The 18,776-nt window shown below is 37.5% G+C and overlaps 1 protein-coding gene across 1 annotated transcript; it reads left to right on the plus strand.

Annotated features, from left to right (window-relative positions):
• The first annotated feature begins 964 nt into the window (after window positions 1-964).
• LOC124305587 (uncharacterized) lies at window positions 965-18,442 on the plus strand. Its single transcript, XM_046765165.1, has 24 exons — window positions 965-1,265; window positions 1,535-1,641; window positions 1,711-1,801; window positions 4,619-4,804; window positions 4,894-4,963; window positions 5,321-5,447; window positions 5,932-6,001; window positions 6,093-6,208; window positions 8,212-8,280; window positions 8,383-8,560; window positions 8,705-8,957; window positions 9,115-9,266; window positions 11,742-11,948; window positions 12,852-12,958; window positions 13,032-13,122; window positions 13,988-14,173; window positions 14,254-14,323; window positions 14,709-14,835; window positions 14,943-15,018; window positions 15,129-15,241; window positions 16,063-16,131; window positions 16,229-16,406; window positions 16,554-16,733; window positions 17,542-18,442. The coding sequence occupies exons 1-24, from the start codon at window positions 1,082-1,084 to the stop codon at window positions 17,733-17,735; spliced, it is 3,201 nt and encodes a 1,066-aa protein (XP_046621121.1). The 5' UTR covers window positions 965-1,081; the 3' UTR covers window positions 17,736-18,442.
• Window positions 18,443-18,776: the final 334 nt, after the last annotated feature.

Consider the following 18,776-nt stretch of genomic DNA (forward strand, 5'->3'; position numbering starts at 1 on the left):
ATCGATGGACAGGCTTACAAAACAATATGACGAGAACGATAACAAATATGACATTGACTCTCAATTGAATAAATTAAATATAAATAAAATATAAATGAAATATAAAGAACATGTAAATAAAACGTGAGTGAAAAATAAATAAAAGATCAATAGAATATAAAGGGAATATAAATAAGATATAAATAAAATTGAGATTAAATATAACTAAATATATAAATAACATGTAATACCGCTTTAAAACCGGTCCATAGTCAAAAGAATTAAAATTACACACTCATTCAAACATTCACAAACAAATTAAAATAAAATACGCCGAAATTAACACACGTCAGGTTATAAAATTGTCTAGGATGATAATAAAAAAGTTTAAATTTCGTAAATAAATTAAAAATCACTTATCCCGTTGTTTGTTATTTGACCGCAGCTTCGTCGTATAATCGTCTCGATGATAGTATTTTCCGATGGAGTTGCAGACTACGGTTTTTTGGAAGCCTCCTTCGTGCTGACTCAGCAATGCGCGAAAGTTTTGAAATTGAACATTTCTTCGATTTCGTGTCTTGGTTTTATTGTTCAATGATGAATTACACGTTCTTGTAATTACGGAGACTGACTGGTAATGACGATGTGTTGAAATGGATTAAAAACTGGTATTAAAAATGAGTATAAGATTTCTGCGGGGAATTTAAGATTGGTCGGCTTGGCGTTTTCCCGTAGAATGTTCAAAATGTTTAGCCGTTTCTCCCGCCTGACGCCTGGATCGAGATGGCTGTGTCAAGGAAAACCTCGCTGGCACTTTGAATTTAAAATATCGTTACATGTAAGAGGCTTATACGATAAGCAAGGCTAATTGTGCTGATATAATTAAAAGAGAATTACCTTACGATGACATGGAACTTTCAATTTCGAAGAAAAAGAAACACGTAGAAGTAATAAATAAACGGTAGAATACACAAAAAGAAAAAAAAATATCATAAACAACAACGAGTATAAAACAGAGTTTGCGGAATATCGTCACAGTCCCAAGTGGAGACTGACTTCGAACGGTTGGTTATAAAAAATATACGATACAAGAGCATTCGCGATGGAGCGTTTGACACTAGTCACCCAAAGTGTAGTTATTGCCTGCCTCATTTTCTACGCTGTGTCGAAAATTATAGTGAACCTTGCGAAAAGGCGATCGTTTGGCAATCATTGTTCAAAGTTTGAGGGACCGCCACGGCTGCCCATTATCGGCAATGCGTATCTCTTTATCGGGAGTGCCGAAGGTAATTTTTACGGGGTTTCCAGAATGTTCAATAGTTTTGAAAATATCGTGGGGTGTTGCAGGATTTCGATTAAACATATGGAATTTTGACAAGGATTCTTATGAAAAATGTACAGGATTTTTTTGGAATTCTTATCGTTTTCGGAGTATCTAATTCGATAACATATAATTACACAGGATATTCTTGACGGTTCTTCTTTAATGAGAATATCGAATCTAAGAATAAGGAAAGGCTGGATGCGTATCAATTTGCGTTTCATGTGTTTACAGCTATCATGAACAAGTTCCTCGAATTGGATAAATTGTATCCGAGATATTATCAGTTATCACTTGGCACTCGTTCGATCTTCGTAACAAGTGTTCCTGAGCAATTGAAGGTTTGTCTCTGATGATAGAAATCGAAGCCATTTAAAATTTTTGTCATTCAAAGTTACTTGCCGTTTCAGGTGATATTCAACAGCTCGAAAACCATTGATAGAGGAGGACTGCTAGATTTTGCACGGCCGTGGTTGGGTTCGGGAATACTTTTGGCTAAAGGTAAGTTGTCGACGTTACTCGAGAATCCTTCGCTCATGAATTGTAAATATCTGACATTACTTCACGTCAACTACACCGCAATATTGTTGCAAAAATAAGGGCTAGTGCATAACGAATCATGTTTAACCCGCAAGACACGAAATATTTTATTTATGTTCCAAAAGTGTTTGATCTGAAACATGTTATATTTCATTGCAACATTTCAAAAATATGTCAGAAATACGTCCGTGTCTGCATGTCGAAAATATTTCGTGAATTTCAAATTTAAACACAGACATGACAAATTTTTGACACATTGCAGAAACATTTCTGAAACATTTCTGACATATTTCGTGTCGTGTGGTATGTTTAATATGCGGATTAAAAAACGCGCTTATGACTTACCAGCGGAATTTTTAGAGGTTACCGTAAACTTGACTTGGTCCCGAGCTTCGACTAAAGTGCCTATTCAAAGTCCACTGTGGTACTTTGCATTGGTATATTCCAGTCGCAATTTGAACGGAGATCTTCGCATTACAATCGCATGTCCGCTACATTACTGCTTGTAAAATCATCCAAGTTTTCCCGATGTCATTTCTGCCGAAGCAGCAATGAAGTTTGGCAAAAATAAAATAACTGGTTATTCGAAAAAATTCAATAATATCGTCACAGTATATTAAATGGATAATCTGTCATAAAAATATGGTTTTAAGCGAAGTTTTCCAAAGTAATAAAAATTTTTAGTGGCATCTCAACAAATATGTCCGAAATATTTCAGACGTATCGGAAAACATACAAACATTGATTCGTAGAAATGTTTGAAATATTTTTGAAACAATTAAATTGTTTCGCTCAGAATAACATATTTCCGAAATATTGCCGAAATATTCGAATGTTATGTTACGATTGATGTATTTCTGAACCGTTTCGAAAGTTCCTGTGATGTTATATTCTACTCGAAATAATTTTGAAATATGTTTGGGGCATTCCATGCCAACTCGGTAAGGGGCCATTCATGTATTAGCTAACGCTGAGAGAAGGTCAGTCCATTCAGAGAAACGTTATCAAATGTTACTCTACGGTATAAGGCATTCCAGGCAAGCGTTAGCTAAAATGGGTAATTCGATGTTCGTATTCAAAGCCAACACGCGGCCTGCTTGAGAATAATAAAAAAAAATCCTTGAACGGAGGTGTTAATAATGCATGAATTGCTCAACAATAATATCTTGGCAAATATGATGTTTATTGCATGCATTTCCGAAGAAAGACAACGCAATGCTAAATGAATAATGAATTAATTTTTACTAAACATGTTAACGCTTGATGTTAATTAATAAGGATTAACATTTAATGAAGTACACTGATCAGGGTGTGACGATAAGTGGCATTTCCGTCATTCCCAGGTAATGAGTCCATTTTCCAATAAACTTTTCAAAAAACGTTAGCTGACGTTAAAAAACATTAGTGGACGAAACAAGGAAACGTTAGCAATCTTCATCATTAGAGGTGGGATGAAAAAATTTGCAAAAAATACGTTAGCTGATACTCGAATGATTTCCTGAACGGTTGATCATGACATATTTTAATTTTACCGTGGATTTTTCCTACCTCAGTAAGGCCTCTCAAAAGCTTCCTCAAATATTTTCAAAATTCTTTAATCACTCGTCTTCACCCTATGATTTTTTAAGCCCATCTCAAAAACACCCCAATTTTTCTTCATAAAACAAGAAAAAAAAAAAACATTCGATTTCCAAAATGAACATTTTTACGCAAGATTCAGAGTCGGACTTCTTTTTCTCCAATTTCTTTCAATTATTTTCTCTACTTTTTTAACCGTCTTTTCTATTTTCGTATGTGTTAAAAATCTATTACAATACGTACCGCATCTTCGATTTGCTGACTGATTTTCTTATTGCTTTTCTAGTTAGCAAAATACACGCACGAATTATTATTTTTTTTTTTTTTTCTGCTTCAAATTATATTCGTGGATTGAGTTTCGCCATTCTTTCACTCGAACGCTCTACCTTTATTCAATATTAACATATCTTCCGAAATAAACAATTATTTTGCATGTGCGGTGCTTTTTACTAAAATTCCGATGAACTAACTAATGTGTTCATTTTTATTTATTTTATTAAATATTCAGCTTCGTCCGATAGTTTCATTCGATCCTAAGACCGTACCCTTCGATTTTCGATCTTCCAGAGACTTGGTTTTTCGAAGCGAGTTTCGAAGTTCCTCATAATTTCGAATCACATTAATTTAACAATGAGTAATTTATAGAGCAAGGCTCTGGATTTTTTTGACGGGTTTTCCATGTTATTCTCCAACTACGGCAAAGGTCTGCAAGGTAAACAAAAAATTGAGAAATACAATTTTCAACGTATTGCTGGTGACGTCAAAATCTTGTAGTGCCGTCAGAAAAGACCAATGGATTGTTGGAAGCAGAACACTCTTAATTAAAGCTTTCGAATAGAAAATTTTCCAACGGAGATTTTTCGTTGCAAACTTTTTTAGGTATGACTGGCGGGAAGCGAGATAATTGGCAAAGACAAAAAAAAACAAAAAAAAAACGATATTCTGGTGGTTTTTGCACATTTTTGCAGAATCCACACCAAATCAATTACCCAACATTATAACTTATTATTTGTGACGCCTCTCTCTACCTATTGACAAAAATTTACGACCTCTATAAGTTGTTTGCAAAATTTTCTCGCTCAAGTTGGCTCGCGTGTAAGAAACAGCACAACTTATCAATGAAGGAAAAAAAATAGAGCGGGATAAAATTTCTCGACAGTGTGATGCCCATTTTAAAATCGGTTAATCTTTACGTTACAGCAGCGAAATGGCAAGTACATCGGAAGCTGATACAGCCGACCTTCAGTCCCATGATCCTGAAGTCTTTCATCGAAGTATTTTCCAGACAGTCAGCGATGATGGTCCGGCAAATGGAGCGCCACGTGAACGGAGACGAATTCGAAGTACAAAAGTACTTATCACCGTACACGTTGAACATGATATGTGGTCCGTTAACTACGAGGATTTGATATCTACTTTTATTGAGCCACGATACTTTTTGTTACCAGTAGTTTCGATGTTTGTTTTTATCGCAGGAACTACGATGGGCGTGAAATTGGAAGCACAGACGGACGAAAATTGTCAGTACGCAGAGGCGGTAGAAAAGTTAGTCGATCGTGATTTTGTTGAACTTTGTCATCGTGTCGCCAGAAAATCGTCATTGAAATTATTTCTCTACAGTCGCTTGCTGAAACACAAAAAAGACAACTCATGCACAAGGAATTCATTTCGAAAATTTTCTAGCCCACAAACCTTTGTTGAGACACCAAATCTTGCACATGAGTAAATTGCATGAAAGTATTGTATGTATTCTTATTTCTCGTATCATCGATTACAAATTCTTACGGATTGATGAAAGTCATTCTATTTTATTAATGAAATCAAGTTTCCGGTCATTTAGAACTCAACTTTGGAGAGAATTCTTCTCAAACGGTTTTCACAAGTGAAATAACCTTTTCGCAGAACGACGTCCAGCATTTGTACGAGAGCCTTGAGACCCTGGTTGCACCCAAGTTTCATTTTCTACCGAACGCAACTTGGCAAAGAGCAGCAAAAGGAAATCCAGATAATGCATGACTTCGTTGAAAACGTAAGTAATGTACCGGGACAATCTCTTGAATCTTGAAAATCGATTGCGCATGCGCGAGTTTATTCGCTCTTCGTGCAGGCTGACCAACTCGAGTTTCAGCTGTCAAACTGTTTCTGGCCGCGATGTAGTTGATACGTGTTTTCGAGGTTAGAATGTCAAATAATTGAGGCAGTGACTCGGAAAGGATTGGGAAGCATTTGTTATTGGGTTGGAAAGTTGATTATTCAAAGAACGGTCGGAGTTTAGTGTCTATATGCTCTTTGAAAATTCAAACGTACACATTTTGCGTACGTTGGCCGGCCTGCATCGCGGACAAGAATATCGCTGCGGGAAGATTTCGCCGACCAATGAGATTGAATGGCTGATTTTCAAGTTTCAAGAGATCGTCCCGGTTGCATATCAGTTATGAAATTGACCGTCACCTACAACTTCGCGAAGAATAATCGAAAGCCAGCTGTTGACGTCTTCTCTTTCAACTTTACAGGTGATACGAACGAAGAAAGAACTGCTCCAAAATCGTCCTTGCCAGCCGGAATTAAACACAAATGAATATGGTTAGTACGAATACCTGTTTTATTTGAGGGATCATATGAAACTTGACTGACTATTATATTCACTCACTGTCAACGGTATCAATTCGTACAGACGAGCCGAAGATCGGGGGCGAAGTGTTCTTGGACCATCTCTTGAACCTACCCCGTAACAAGAAAACACTCACGGACGATGAGATTCGGGACGAGGTGCACAGTATAGTGTTGCCTGTGAGTATTATTCACACGTTGATGTGAAATGGAGAATTCCATGGATCCAGTCTCTGGATACCTTGAATCTGTTCCTACCTGTCCGATTTCAACAATTTATCCTCCGTATGGGACAATCGGTAGACAATAGAGTGAAGGACTATAAAGAGAACCGAATCACCTTTCGGATCCCATTTTCCCAGAGCTTGATTTTGAGCCAAATTCAGTCAACGCGGAAAGTGACGCATGCAATCGAAGGTCACGCGAACACGGCTTCGTGAGATCGACAGTCTCACCTTTCACGTGGCGGCGTTCAATCGCCTTAAATTCAAATGATCGAGTTCCAAAGATTTGTAGAATCAACCATAACACGGGATTTCTAATTGTAAGATGAAGAATTGTTGCAACCATTAGAGTCGTGAAGCAGAATGTATTTAATTAGAATAACGATTTGGTAGCAGAATCGATAAATTCCGTACTTTGAGGCAGTTGGGCAGTAATTTCTGAAATATTTAATTCACATCATTAACGGATGGTTCACTGTCATTATGGATGATTTCTCTGTTTCTGTTGTTTTAAAGTTCTGTTGTAAAGCCACCGTTCGTATTATGGATAAGACTAAATTTAAATTTGCTAAGGTGAGTTTTTCTATCATACATTCTTGCCATCATCAGCTAGATACTTGTACAAATTTGTTTTTTGATAGATGTATTGAAGATTTGTCCTCAGGACGACTCCAATCCGAGAGTCAAAACGTTGACATCAAATATTTGTTGTTAATACAAGACCTATTCCACAGCATTCAAACTACGAGTTCAAGATCACCTTCACATTAATGAATGTAACACTTGATCAAATTTTATTTTATTCTTATACTTTAACGTCCATGTTTATGGTTTATTAATTTTAATTTATAGTCCAGTCCAACAAACAGGTAAACTCATTGCGTCGCAAATAGGTATGCACATTACGCGCGATATTCAATTTATTTGTTTTCTGTTGTCTACATATGGTATTGCGAAAACAATTATGTTTGTTATATTTTTTGTTCGCTTTTTTCCGAATCTCTCCTTCAGTCGTACCTAATCTGACATTTGAGTCAAAAAAATAAAGGTTATAGCGAAGTAAACACCGAAGACTCAAGCAGACTACAATGCAATAAAATCACGTGACGTTGCCAAATTTGTTTTCTGATTATTCGAGGAATACAGTGCTCACGATCATCCGTCGGATCATGTTACTGTTGCTATCCAACTACCTTAAGTTTATTTTTTTTTTTTTTTTTTTTTTTGCTTCACTTTATAATTTAGTTTTGTAAAACTTCCAACACCGTTATAATTGATGTTTGATTTGATTCATTGAAAACTTGTTCAACATTTAACGCATCTGTTTTCAATTCGCAGTCAATCAGATATATTAACCGAAGGCAACTGGAAAACCCAAGTAGTTGTACGGCACTGAGAAATCCGAGTCCAAAAACGACATTTGGCGATCCATAGCCTGACAGGTAGCCACGACAGCCGTCCTGGTCCGTAGTTTAGCTGTTGTAATTAATCAAATCAGGTGCTATCAACTTCGATTTTTTAACCCACGTCTGAGCAGGAAGGCGGCTCTGTTCGAAGGTAGCAACGATCGAAAATCTTTGTCTTCGACAAAGGCAGCTCAGGATATTCCCGAGTTTGCGAAACTTAGAAATAGGTCAGGTTGTTTTCAGTTCGACAAGACTGGTCCCAATTTTAACCTCTTCGGGGAAGTCCTGTTTGTTAAATAATTCTTTAAAAGTAGGGAAAGACATTCACACTAACGTGGGGTTCTCACAAGCTATCGCTTCGAGAACAACCCGAACACGTTAAAATAGATGCACATCCAAAACCGGTCCGAGGTGATGTTGTAGATCTATAAACGTTGATATGGCGTGATAATAGTAGCTTTCACAACAGAAGATGGGAAAATAACAGAGGAAGAAATGTTAAAAGCGATGTTACGCGGTGACAAACTCATTCTGATTTGCTGTTCTGTTTCAGGCAAGCGACGCACCAGCAATTACCGTTTCTTTCGTGATGTTGATGCTGGCATCTCACCCGGATCTGCAGGTGTGTGAATAATATTCCGATTTCCTATGGGTTATACTCTACTGCTTTCACGAATACAATCATCGTCACATGGCGAATGACTCGTTTTCAACATGTTGGTAGGACAAAGTTTACGAGGAACTTCGAGAAATTTACGGCGACGATGATAACGAAGATCAACTCGTCACTCCGGACGACTTGTCGAGGATGAATTACCTGGAGCAGGTGATCAAAGAAACCATGAGGCTGTTCCCAGGCTCACCCTTTCTCATTCGAGAAGTGACCGACGACTTGGATATAGGTTTGTAAGCTGTCGTAACTTAACCCATTCGGTCTTTCTCGAGCTGAGTCGATCAGGATGCAGCTGATTTCATTACTTAGCACATTGCGTCGCAGCACATTATGCTTGCAAAATCATTGATCGAACCGATTACTGACGTTCAAGGTGACCGCGTTTTGCCAAAAGGAAGTTCCGTCGCTCCCAACATTCTAAGGCTGCACAGAAGTGAAGAATACTGGTCTGACCCTTTCAAGTTTGATCCGGACAGATTTCTACCGGAAAACATTACCGAGCAATATCCGCACTCGTATCTACCATTCGGCGCAGGTCCGAGGAGTTGTTTGGGTAAGCCAAATAGTGACGTTGAGGACGATCTTGAATTGCTGCATGGATTATCTCTTCGTATCGAAGTTGATCGGTAACAAATTGCAAAACATGACGTGTTAAGAGGAGAGCTAATTTCACTCGTACATATTTATAAGCTAGTTCTGCTATCACAAGTTGATCGGTAGTGACAAAGTATGTTGATATAAATAAATACTACAAGTCGTTAGATCTGGATGTTCCAATTCCAGGATCGAGGTATGCCATGATGATGATGAAAACGTCCGTGGCGACGATTCTTCGACGATATGTTTTGACGAAAGATCAAGTTGTACCTGCCGAACATATCCGACTGAAAATGGAAATGGTGCTCAGACCAGCGGAACCGATCACATTGAGAATTAAGAAAAGAACACGAGTCGTAAATAAGTTTTTATAACTTTTCTACGGTAGAAAATTGAAATTTCATACCTACTACGTTCAATGATAGGAAATATAACTACTCTTAAGCGTAATTCTCTGTACATGTGTTTCTGACGTCATCCAACCTTTCGCCATTTTAGCCATTCCGTCTTCAGCGGGTTTCGGGATTTCGATCATTCGAGTCTTTGGTCAATCGTTATTGATAAATTTCGATTTGTAGATTTTCAACAAATACACGCGTCTTAGATTTAGAAAGTCGACTCTTTGACTTTTCGATATTTTCGCAATTCAATATTTAGCCCTGTGTAATCTTGGCCATTTTCAGAAAAAAAAGATGTTGGTTTAACTTTATCTATACAGTTTTGCGTTCTTTATTTTTATTTTTCTACAAATCATCTCTTCGTATCAACGGTCTTTCTACATTTTCGCTTGTCGGTAGTTTGACTTTTGGGATTTCGTCCCGTCGCTTTTTGGTCTTTCGCATTTTTGTACCCCACCCGATGTTATCCCTCCAAAAAACACTTCTGTCGCAAAAACCTTTCGCGAAGTACATTAATTGTGGTTATTTCGCACAAAAATACCTTCTTTCATCAAAAACGTATGCATTCAATCACTTTGTACAAAAACACTTATTTCACAAGAAGACTGTGCACAAATAAATATCCGTATCCTTTATCGAAAAAGATTTTAATCGCGTACCATTGCCAAGTACATGTCTGTTAATTTACAATAAAAGTATAATTGAAACTTGATATAACTTTCTAAGCGAAATATAAGCAATGTATAATGTCTGTGATTTTTTACTCCCATAAGTTTGCTACCGAACCTTGCCGCCACTGCATGATCGCAAGCAAAGGATTGGCATCTGCTACTTATCGGACCGGAAAAAAATTGAATTAGTAATTGGTATTGCACGGGCCTTCGATAGATTTTGTACACACGTGATTGCGTCATTCGACACAATACTTGTTATTTCTTATGGTTACATACTGACTTGATCAACCGGTTACACGGCTGATTTCGGTCTGACGAGATGCTGATTTTGCTCAATTAAATATTCATCATATGGTTTTCGTTTTTTGTATAATACCTCCAAACTGTCAAATTATCACCATTTCTATACGAATACTGCTCGTGTTGAGCAGCCCGTTCCCATCGTCCTTGCGCATCAAATCCTTTTAGGCACTTTGATGTTCGTAATTCGATTAGGTATTGATAATTAAAAATACTGTTTAATCGGTAATTTTATGATCTTGAAGATTTGTAGAACGCAAGTGAACCTAATCAAGTTTAATGTTACTAATACGTTTGGTTATTAGCTTATATTAACAACAAAGTATCGTATAGAGGCCGGGCCAAAAAACGGATCGATTCAAAACGAGAATAAAATCCGAACGCTTTGACAGATTTTCAAAAAAAATTTTCTACGTGAAACGAAATGAATAAGTCCTTTCCTTCACGATGGAAAATCCGTAAAATCTTCATACCTTGCTGAGGTTCGCTCTTTTGAAAAATGTGTTTTGAAAAAGTCGCTCGGAGGATGAAAAGAATTAATACTTAACAAGTTTCATATCCGTGTTAAATTGTGATTCGAAGTTTGATTCTGACATTTTAGCAATTCTAGAGTCTTTTCACGTGATATGGAGCATTTATTCGTGGTGAAAATTTCTGTTTTCACGCCATAATCAAGAAAGTTCACTATCAAAAAAGTCGGTTGCAAATGATGTCGTGGACTCAACTAAAATTGATAAGCGTCAGGCGGATGATCTGATCACTTCGGCCAACAATTATAATCAGAATTCATCTCAGCAAGGAATGAAGATTTTGCAGATTTTCGAACGCGAAATGAGAGCTTCAACCTTCTAATTATAAGAAAAAAAAAAACGTTCTCAAGTATCGGTTGACGAGTTCGAATTGTATTCACATTGTAAACTGATCCGGTTTACTTGGCACATCGTGAACAGTAGTTTTACTATTCGTAATTTGAAAGAGCTAATCCGTAAATTATATTGATGTATGTTTCGAAGGAAACAACGCACCTACCGATTATTTGTTCCACAAATTATGTAATTCTTATGTATAAATTCCGAACTCTAATATTTTATTCACACTGACAAGATGTCTAGTTCAGGTATACTATATATATAAAATTCGGATTACTACCTAGCAAGTCTTCATTTCGAAGTCATAATTACAAGTCATCATCAAGATCCTTCATGGTTTCGCAATAGAAAAAACTTGTTTAATAAAACTATCAAAGTAAATAGTCTCTTGATTAAAGAATCCAAAAAAAAAAAAAATCTACGAAATTAACGTATTCAATGTTACGAGTTACATCATAGTAAAAGTTGTATATTCTGTAATATCATGCACAACAACGAGTATAAAACAGAGTTCGCGGAATATCGTCACAGTCCCAAGTGCAGACTGACTTCGAACGGTTGGTTATAAAAAATATACGATACAACAGCATTCGCGATGGAGCGTTTGACACTGGTCACCCTAAGTGTAGTTATTGCCTGCCTCATTTTCTACGCTGTGTCGAAAATTATAGTAAACCTTGCGAAAAGGCGATCGTTTGGTAATCATTGTTCAAGGTTTGAGGGACCGCCACGGCTGCCCATTATCGGCAATGCGTATCTCTTTATCGGGAGTGCCGAAGGTAATTTTTACGGGGTTCCCACAATTCTTATCAAGTTGTTACGGCATAGAGGGAAGGTATTCGCGAGCGGCTGTCAGTACGTTTCTATATCCAGCTGAGATTTTGCTGAGGTGACCTTGAGTCCGATCCGGTCGCTGCTCTCGAGTCAGGGAATGGAATGAAGAATTGCCGCGAGGAAGATGTATTGGAATGTATAATGATTCGTTGGAATGGTAACGAGTGTAAATGTCTAGAGGATGTAGATCTTATTGTTGGTTCATATTAGTGCTGGAATTTATAATTAGAGAATGATTTAGGAGTTGGTTTGTTGAGATTTGGAATTGTAAGTCGGAATAGAAGTTCATGGTTTGGATGTTGGACGTGAAGTTGATCTCTGTTGTTTGAAGGATGGAACGAACGTTAACTTGTTGGAAATGGATTGCACGTATTCTCGATTCGAATAAAAATACATTTCTGCTCGATGAGAAATGGAAATGGCGAGTTAGACGCAAAGAATGTGAACGCAGGGAACTTGCGGGAATTCCGAATAGTGGGAACCAAACATAGCTGGCTAATGGCGATAGCGAGTGATGTGAGCTGGATAGACTAAGAGGACAAAAAGGGACTTTAAGGTTACTATAAATAATGTGGGAGAGTTAGGGAATAGAAGCAATTGATAATGAGTGAAAATCTAAAGGATTTTCGTGAACTTTCAACGGGTTTTGCCAATTTTTATGGGAGTTTTTTTTTTCTTTGTCCCAAATTACGGTTTACCTGGAATTTTAATGGTGTGAGTAGAATTTTCTAAGAGGATATCTATGGGAATGTATATAATTTGTAAGACTGAGTGGAGGTGGTGACACAAAGCACGTAAATTCCCAACAGCCAATTTCATGATAAATTCCGTATGTCACGTGATTCCAGCTATTATGAACAGGTTCCTCCGATTGGATAAAACGTATCCTGATTGTTATCAGTTATCAATTGGGAACCGTCCAGTTTTCGTAACAAGAGATCCTAAACAATTGAAGGTGAGTGTTAACCTCCGATGATACGAATCGAACCCGTTTAACATTTTGATTATCTCGAGATTTTTTGTTTCAGGTAATATTTCTAAGTCCCAAAACCATTGATAGAGCCAGTCTGCTTGACTTCGCACAGCCGTTGTTCGGTTCAGGAATACTTTTAGCTACTGGTAAGACATCGATGTTAGCCTTTAATTCATACAGTTGTATCACAAGGATTTTATCTCACAATTCATATACGACGGTGGGTGAGAATAATTGGAAATGGCTTAATTTCGATTTCTAATAACGTGGAATAAAACGTTATCGTCCAGTAAAATCTTCAGGATTTCACGATACTGGAAGACGACATCGAGACTCGCGATTTATCTGCTTACTTACGCAAAAATTTCAGCAATTACTTTACGTCTATACTATCCATATATAACATAAAGTTAGACTAGTTGATAATAAATTGACTATTCAGTAATATACATGTACTAACAATAAGTTTTTTGATTCCGGTATGGTCCTTAAAACTGCATATCTTGTTTTTTTCTACATACAACTTTAAGAGTGCGGGAGGCACCCTTGATTTCACCCTTTGTAACGATATCCTAATTGTCTGATTTTTTTCTTTTGTCTAAATGAAAGGCATCAGAATTTTTTTTCCAAAATTTTAGTTCCAATATTTAATTGCAAAACGTCAATAATTGACCCGAAACTACCGACGATAGGGCGTGCGAAAATAAGTTGCAAAAAAGTTCACTGGCTACCGGACTCTAAGACTTCAAAACAGCCGGCAATTCAAAAAGAAGTTACAACTGTTTTGAATCTGACATCGTGAAGTCAGTCTAGATTTAGTCAGCAGCAGGTTCTTCACGATTGCTCGAAATATCCACTATTTCTTCGTATTTCTAGTATGTATGTACAATAAAGCCTATCACTAACGGGAAATGAAATCATAGCAAACACCCTCTTAATTAATTCCGTGACTCTGACTTCGACGACGAGAAATTATCATACGAGCATCGCAAAATCATATTTTCGTTTCAGGATCGAAATGGCACGCGCGTCGGAAGCTGATCGAGCCGGCCTTTAATTCCATCGTTCTAAACTCCTTCGTTGATTCATTTGCCTCACAATCAAGAATTATGGTCGAGCGAATGGAGCACCACTTGAACGGAGCGGAATTCAGAGTACAGAAATATTTGGCACCGTGTATGCTGGACATCTTATGTGGTCTGTTATCAAGGGACAATCGGTATTTGACGTACTCGATTCTTTTTCCAAAACTATTATTTCATTTATTTTCACCATAGGAACTACTATGGGTGTGAAATTGGAAATACAGACAAGCGATAATTGCCACTACGCAAAGACAGTAGAAAAGTGAGTTGATCTAAATTCTGGTAAGCTTACTTTTTTTTATGAAGTTATAGTTTCTAATATAAAATAGTCCGTTATTAGATGTGCTTTGTTAGAAAAAAATACGTCTTCGCCACTAAAACTGGTCTGTAACGAATCTTTTGGAAATTTCTCATCAAGCTTTCCGTCGAAATATCTCTTGCACAACATTGATTGTTATCGAAAAAATGTTTCGATTATATTTTATTATAGCATCCTAGACTACGAATCGCTTTATCGCGTCCAAGATGCATCACTTTTCACCTGTAATATTATTATTATTTCGGTTGTTCCGGGCTCAAGGTCAGTGATGGTATATCTTTCCTTAAACGAATGACTTAACCCATGCGATTAAATTGACATTTTGCAGGGTGGTGGATAGTATTTGCAAAAGAGTTCTGAGACCCTGGTTGCATCCAGACTTTATTTTCTACCGTACGAAACTTGGCAGAGATCAGCGGAAGCAAATCCAACTTTTGCACGAGTTTGTTGAAAACGTGAGTATGCATATGAAGCATCAAAATGCAATGACCGACATGATGGTTCGCAAGAATAAACACAAACGAAGCTGCTGACTTTGATCACGGTCTTTACTCTGCTTAAGGTGATACGGATCAAGAAAAAACAGATCCAAGAACTTCGCAGTCGGGTAGGATCGGCCGATCATGAACAGGATAAATGTGAGTACCTTATATAACGTTAGCACAGATTGTTCCCAAAATTCTGTGGAACGTAAATTGATTATTCTTCATTACTGGTCACTGATAAAAATCTATCCGCTTGTGTACAGCCAATCAAGCGGAAGAAAACGCGTTTTTAAATCGTATGTTGAACCTTTCAAGTGACAACGAAGAACTTACAGATGAAGAGCTTCGTGGCGAAGTCCATGGTATAGTGATGCCCGTACGTATTCGTTTAAATTATTGCGTATAGCACCGTAAATCACAAGGAAATAGTTTTTGGAACGAAAACCTGGATATTGGTCGACTTTTACTATTTGTACAGATTATCGAACAATTTGAGATCCCATATCAGTCATGGATCTTCATGACCACTGCAGTCCAAACACGATATGTGCGAGGGAACGGATAACTTTCATTCTGTGATATTTTGTAGTACCTACATCGAGAAATATTGAAAACGTTCTTTTTCACACGCACCGATTCGGCGGTTAAAGGAGGAAGAACCACCCCTGAAGGTTACCCCCGAAAAAAATTAGGGATTACATTATTGAGAGTGAAAAACTGTGTTTACCATTGGCTATTGATAACGAACCATGTACCTACAATTGGTTTTATCAAAAACATCCTCATCATTATCGATAAATCCTGTGTTGTATGTGTTTAAATTCCTCGTATGGTACACTCGGATGTAGATATGTGTCTGGCGCTTACAGTGCAGAGGGAAATTTGCTGTCATGTCGAGTCGGTTATCGTTCGCGCTAAAGGTTACATTAAATCGGATGCTTGTACACCCCGTATTTAATTTCTCTGTCATTTTCCACACGCGCCTCTATTCTCGTTTAACAACATCCTGAAAAACCGGTTTTTGGGAGTCAACTTTAGCGGTGGTTTTCACCGCTCACTCGGGGAATCGACACGCACTAAAAATTGCTTGTTTCATGTATTTTTAATGCATTATCACATGTCTTAGAGTGAAGAAAAACGTCGAAGGACGTTGCGGCCACTTTCCTTCTGTGTTCTTTCAAGTCTTTTCTTATTTAGGGAAGTGATGCGCCGGCCAATGCTCTTTCTTTCGCAATGTTGATGCTGGCATCTCATCCAATTGTGCAGGTCCGTAAATGATCCTAATTGACCTCAGGCTGTGGCGCAGATTTCCTGAGAACAATCATTGTCATTGGTCAATAACTCGCTTTCAACATCGTTGCAGGATAAAGTTTACGAGGAACTTTGGGGAATTTACGGAGACAATGATAACGGAGATCAACTCGTCACTCCGAAACACCTGACGAGGATGACTTACCTGGAACGAGTGATCAAAGAAAGTCTGCGGATGTTTCCAGGCTCGCCATTTCTCTTTCGAGAAGTGACTGACGACTTGGATATAGGTTTGTGTACATTGTAAATTCACTTGGTGAGACTTCCTCGAACTTCCGTTCAGGAGACAGTTGGTCTCATTTCTGTAGCATATCGGATCACAGTACCCAACATGCATGCGAAGTCACTCACTGAGCGATTAATTACTGATGTTGAAGGTGATCGCGTTTTACCAAAAGGAAGTTCCGTCGCTCCCAACATTCTAGGGCTACATAGAAGTGAAAAATACTGGTCTGACCCTCTGAAGTTTGATCCGGACAGATTTCTCCCGGAAAATTTTGCGAAGCAGCACCCGTACTCATATATACCATTCGGCACAGGCCCGAGGAATTGTTTAGGTAAGCCAAATAGGAATATTGAGAATAGTCTTCGACCGATGCATTGATCGTCCTTACGGATTCAAGCTAATCGTTTCATGTGATGTTAATAATTACGAAGGGTGATGAGTAACTTAAATTGTGATGAGAGGGTGTTGTCTCCCGAATTTCGATCTTCCACTTCATTTTATTACGATTATTTATTTATTTCATTCGTTACGAGAAATCTTAACAATTTATCTTATCTTAAGATGTTTTCTTTTGAGTTTTGTGAATTTGAGAAATCTTTAGCTGGTTAAATCCTGGACCTGATCCATGAACTTTTACAACAGAGGTGGAACGACTTAAATTGAATAATGAATTCAAATAAACTTTTCCAGTGCACTTGATGATACCAGAGATATGAAATTCGTAAATAACTTTATTTATTATTCACAAAACGTCTCAATTTCTCCAATATCTTTTACCGAATGCCTTCTCCTCCCTTTTCGCAACAATCCCGTGTAAAGAGCGTTTTTAAACAAACTTGAACTTATTTTCTATCAATCAAACATTTACAAATAACTCTAAATTAGCTTAGAACTAATTTACAAACTATAAACCAATGAACAAGCCTTTCCTACACAAACTGAGGCACGGTAATCAATATATCGAATAATATGCATTAGACATGATAAAAAGTAAGCGTATGTTTGCACTTTTTGAGTGAAAAACTCGCACAGACCATCCATCGTGAATACTAATGTATGCGCGCATGATGGTTTTGTGCCATGACTCAGAAATAGCGCTCAAATACTAACGCGGTCCAATAAGTTTGTTCCAATTCCAGGTTCGAGATATGCCATGATGTTGATGAAAACATCTCTCGCGATGATTCTACGACAGTATGTATTGAAGAAGGATCGAATTTTACCTGCTGAAAATATACGACTGAAAATGGAAATGTTGCTGAGACCTGCCGAACCAATAACAATAAGAATTGAGAAACGGACGCAAGTCTCACCAAGTTTTGTCGACCTTTGAAAATTCGAATTCTGTATTCCGTTACGACTGATGAGATAACTCAAAATCATAACTATTAAATATTTCTTTCGTGACAGTTTATTTCCAGCTATGATACATTTTTTCTATTGTTATGAAATAGCAGTGAAAGCAGTCGAGATTGATATTCGATCATCAATAAAAAATAAAAAATAAAACCATGACGTAGCTGATAAGTGACTAAATCTCACGTCCCGATCTTGTTGTCGAGTTTTCGAATCGGCGGATTTGATTTTGTTTTTCAGGTGTCCTCTCAGTTCCTCCGGAGTCTCGACAGCTGGAAAACAAGCTCTAAAAAATTAATATTGGGACGAAAAGTTTTGCGATTTCCGAAACCAAAACGATGTTGACAAATGTCAGAATTAAGTAATCGAAATATCATACCGATGACGAATACTGAGTTTTACTCGTAACAGAAACCATACATATCCGTCGCATAGCTAAAAATTGGATTCCAACATTCGATCATAAGCTTTATGGAAGCATTCAAACCAAAAAAGGTGTTTTGATAATCACATGAATGTCAAGACATAATTCACATTGCTGTGCTGTTGATAATCTCGGTAATCTATCAATGTACAAAAGTCATATCATATGAATGATTTCAACGGTACTAAAATATAACGCGGCACTTTAAGGTGTGTTCACTTACTTCAAAAAGAAGCTGCTGAAGAGTCCAGAATACTTGATAAAAGCCTAATTGTAAGATAAAACTAACAGAGGGAAGCATGGCGGAACTATAGCTGAAATAAACAAAAGATAGGGATTTCTCTGTACGTAACCATAATTTACCCAAGTGTTGCTTCATAGCATCCATACCTATCCATTTAAACCTGTTTTCCTCAACTACAGACCACTCTTGATAACAGGACTTCTTGATGAAGTGGGCAGCTCGCTCTCCGATCATCATAAATGGTCCTGCAGTGCTACTTGCAGATAACTGACTAGGTAGAAAGATTCGTGATCGTCTCGACAAACGATCAGATATGTCAATGTATAAATTTTGGAAGTTGTCAAGGAGAG

Source organism: Neodiprion virginianus, chromosome 5, assembly GCF_021901495.1.
Source record: "Neodiprion virginianus isolate iyNeoVirg1 chromosome 5, iyNeoVirg1.1, whole genome shotgun sequence".
NCBI lineage: Eukaryota > Metazoa > Arthropoda > Insecta > Hymenoptera > Diprionidae > Neodiprion > Neodiprion virginianus.

What these genes read in the sequence shown, in the direction of transcription:
- LOC124305587 (XM_046765165.1), top strand. Translation starts at nt 1,082, where the DNA reads ATGGAGCGTTTGACACTAGTCACCCAAAGTGTAGTTATTGCCTGCCTC. An exon ending in TGCATGACTTCGTTGAAAAC is followed by an intron (nt 5,448 to 5,931) that starts GTAAGTAATGTA and finishes TCAACTTTACAG; the next exon opens with GTGATACGAACGAAGAAAGA. An exon ending in TATGCTGGACATCTTATGTG is followed by an intron (nt 14,174 to 14,253) that starts GTCTGTTATCAA and finishes TTTTCACCATAG; the next exon opens with GAACTACTATGGGTGTGAAA.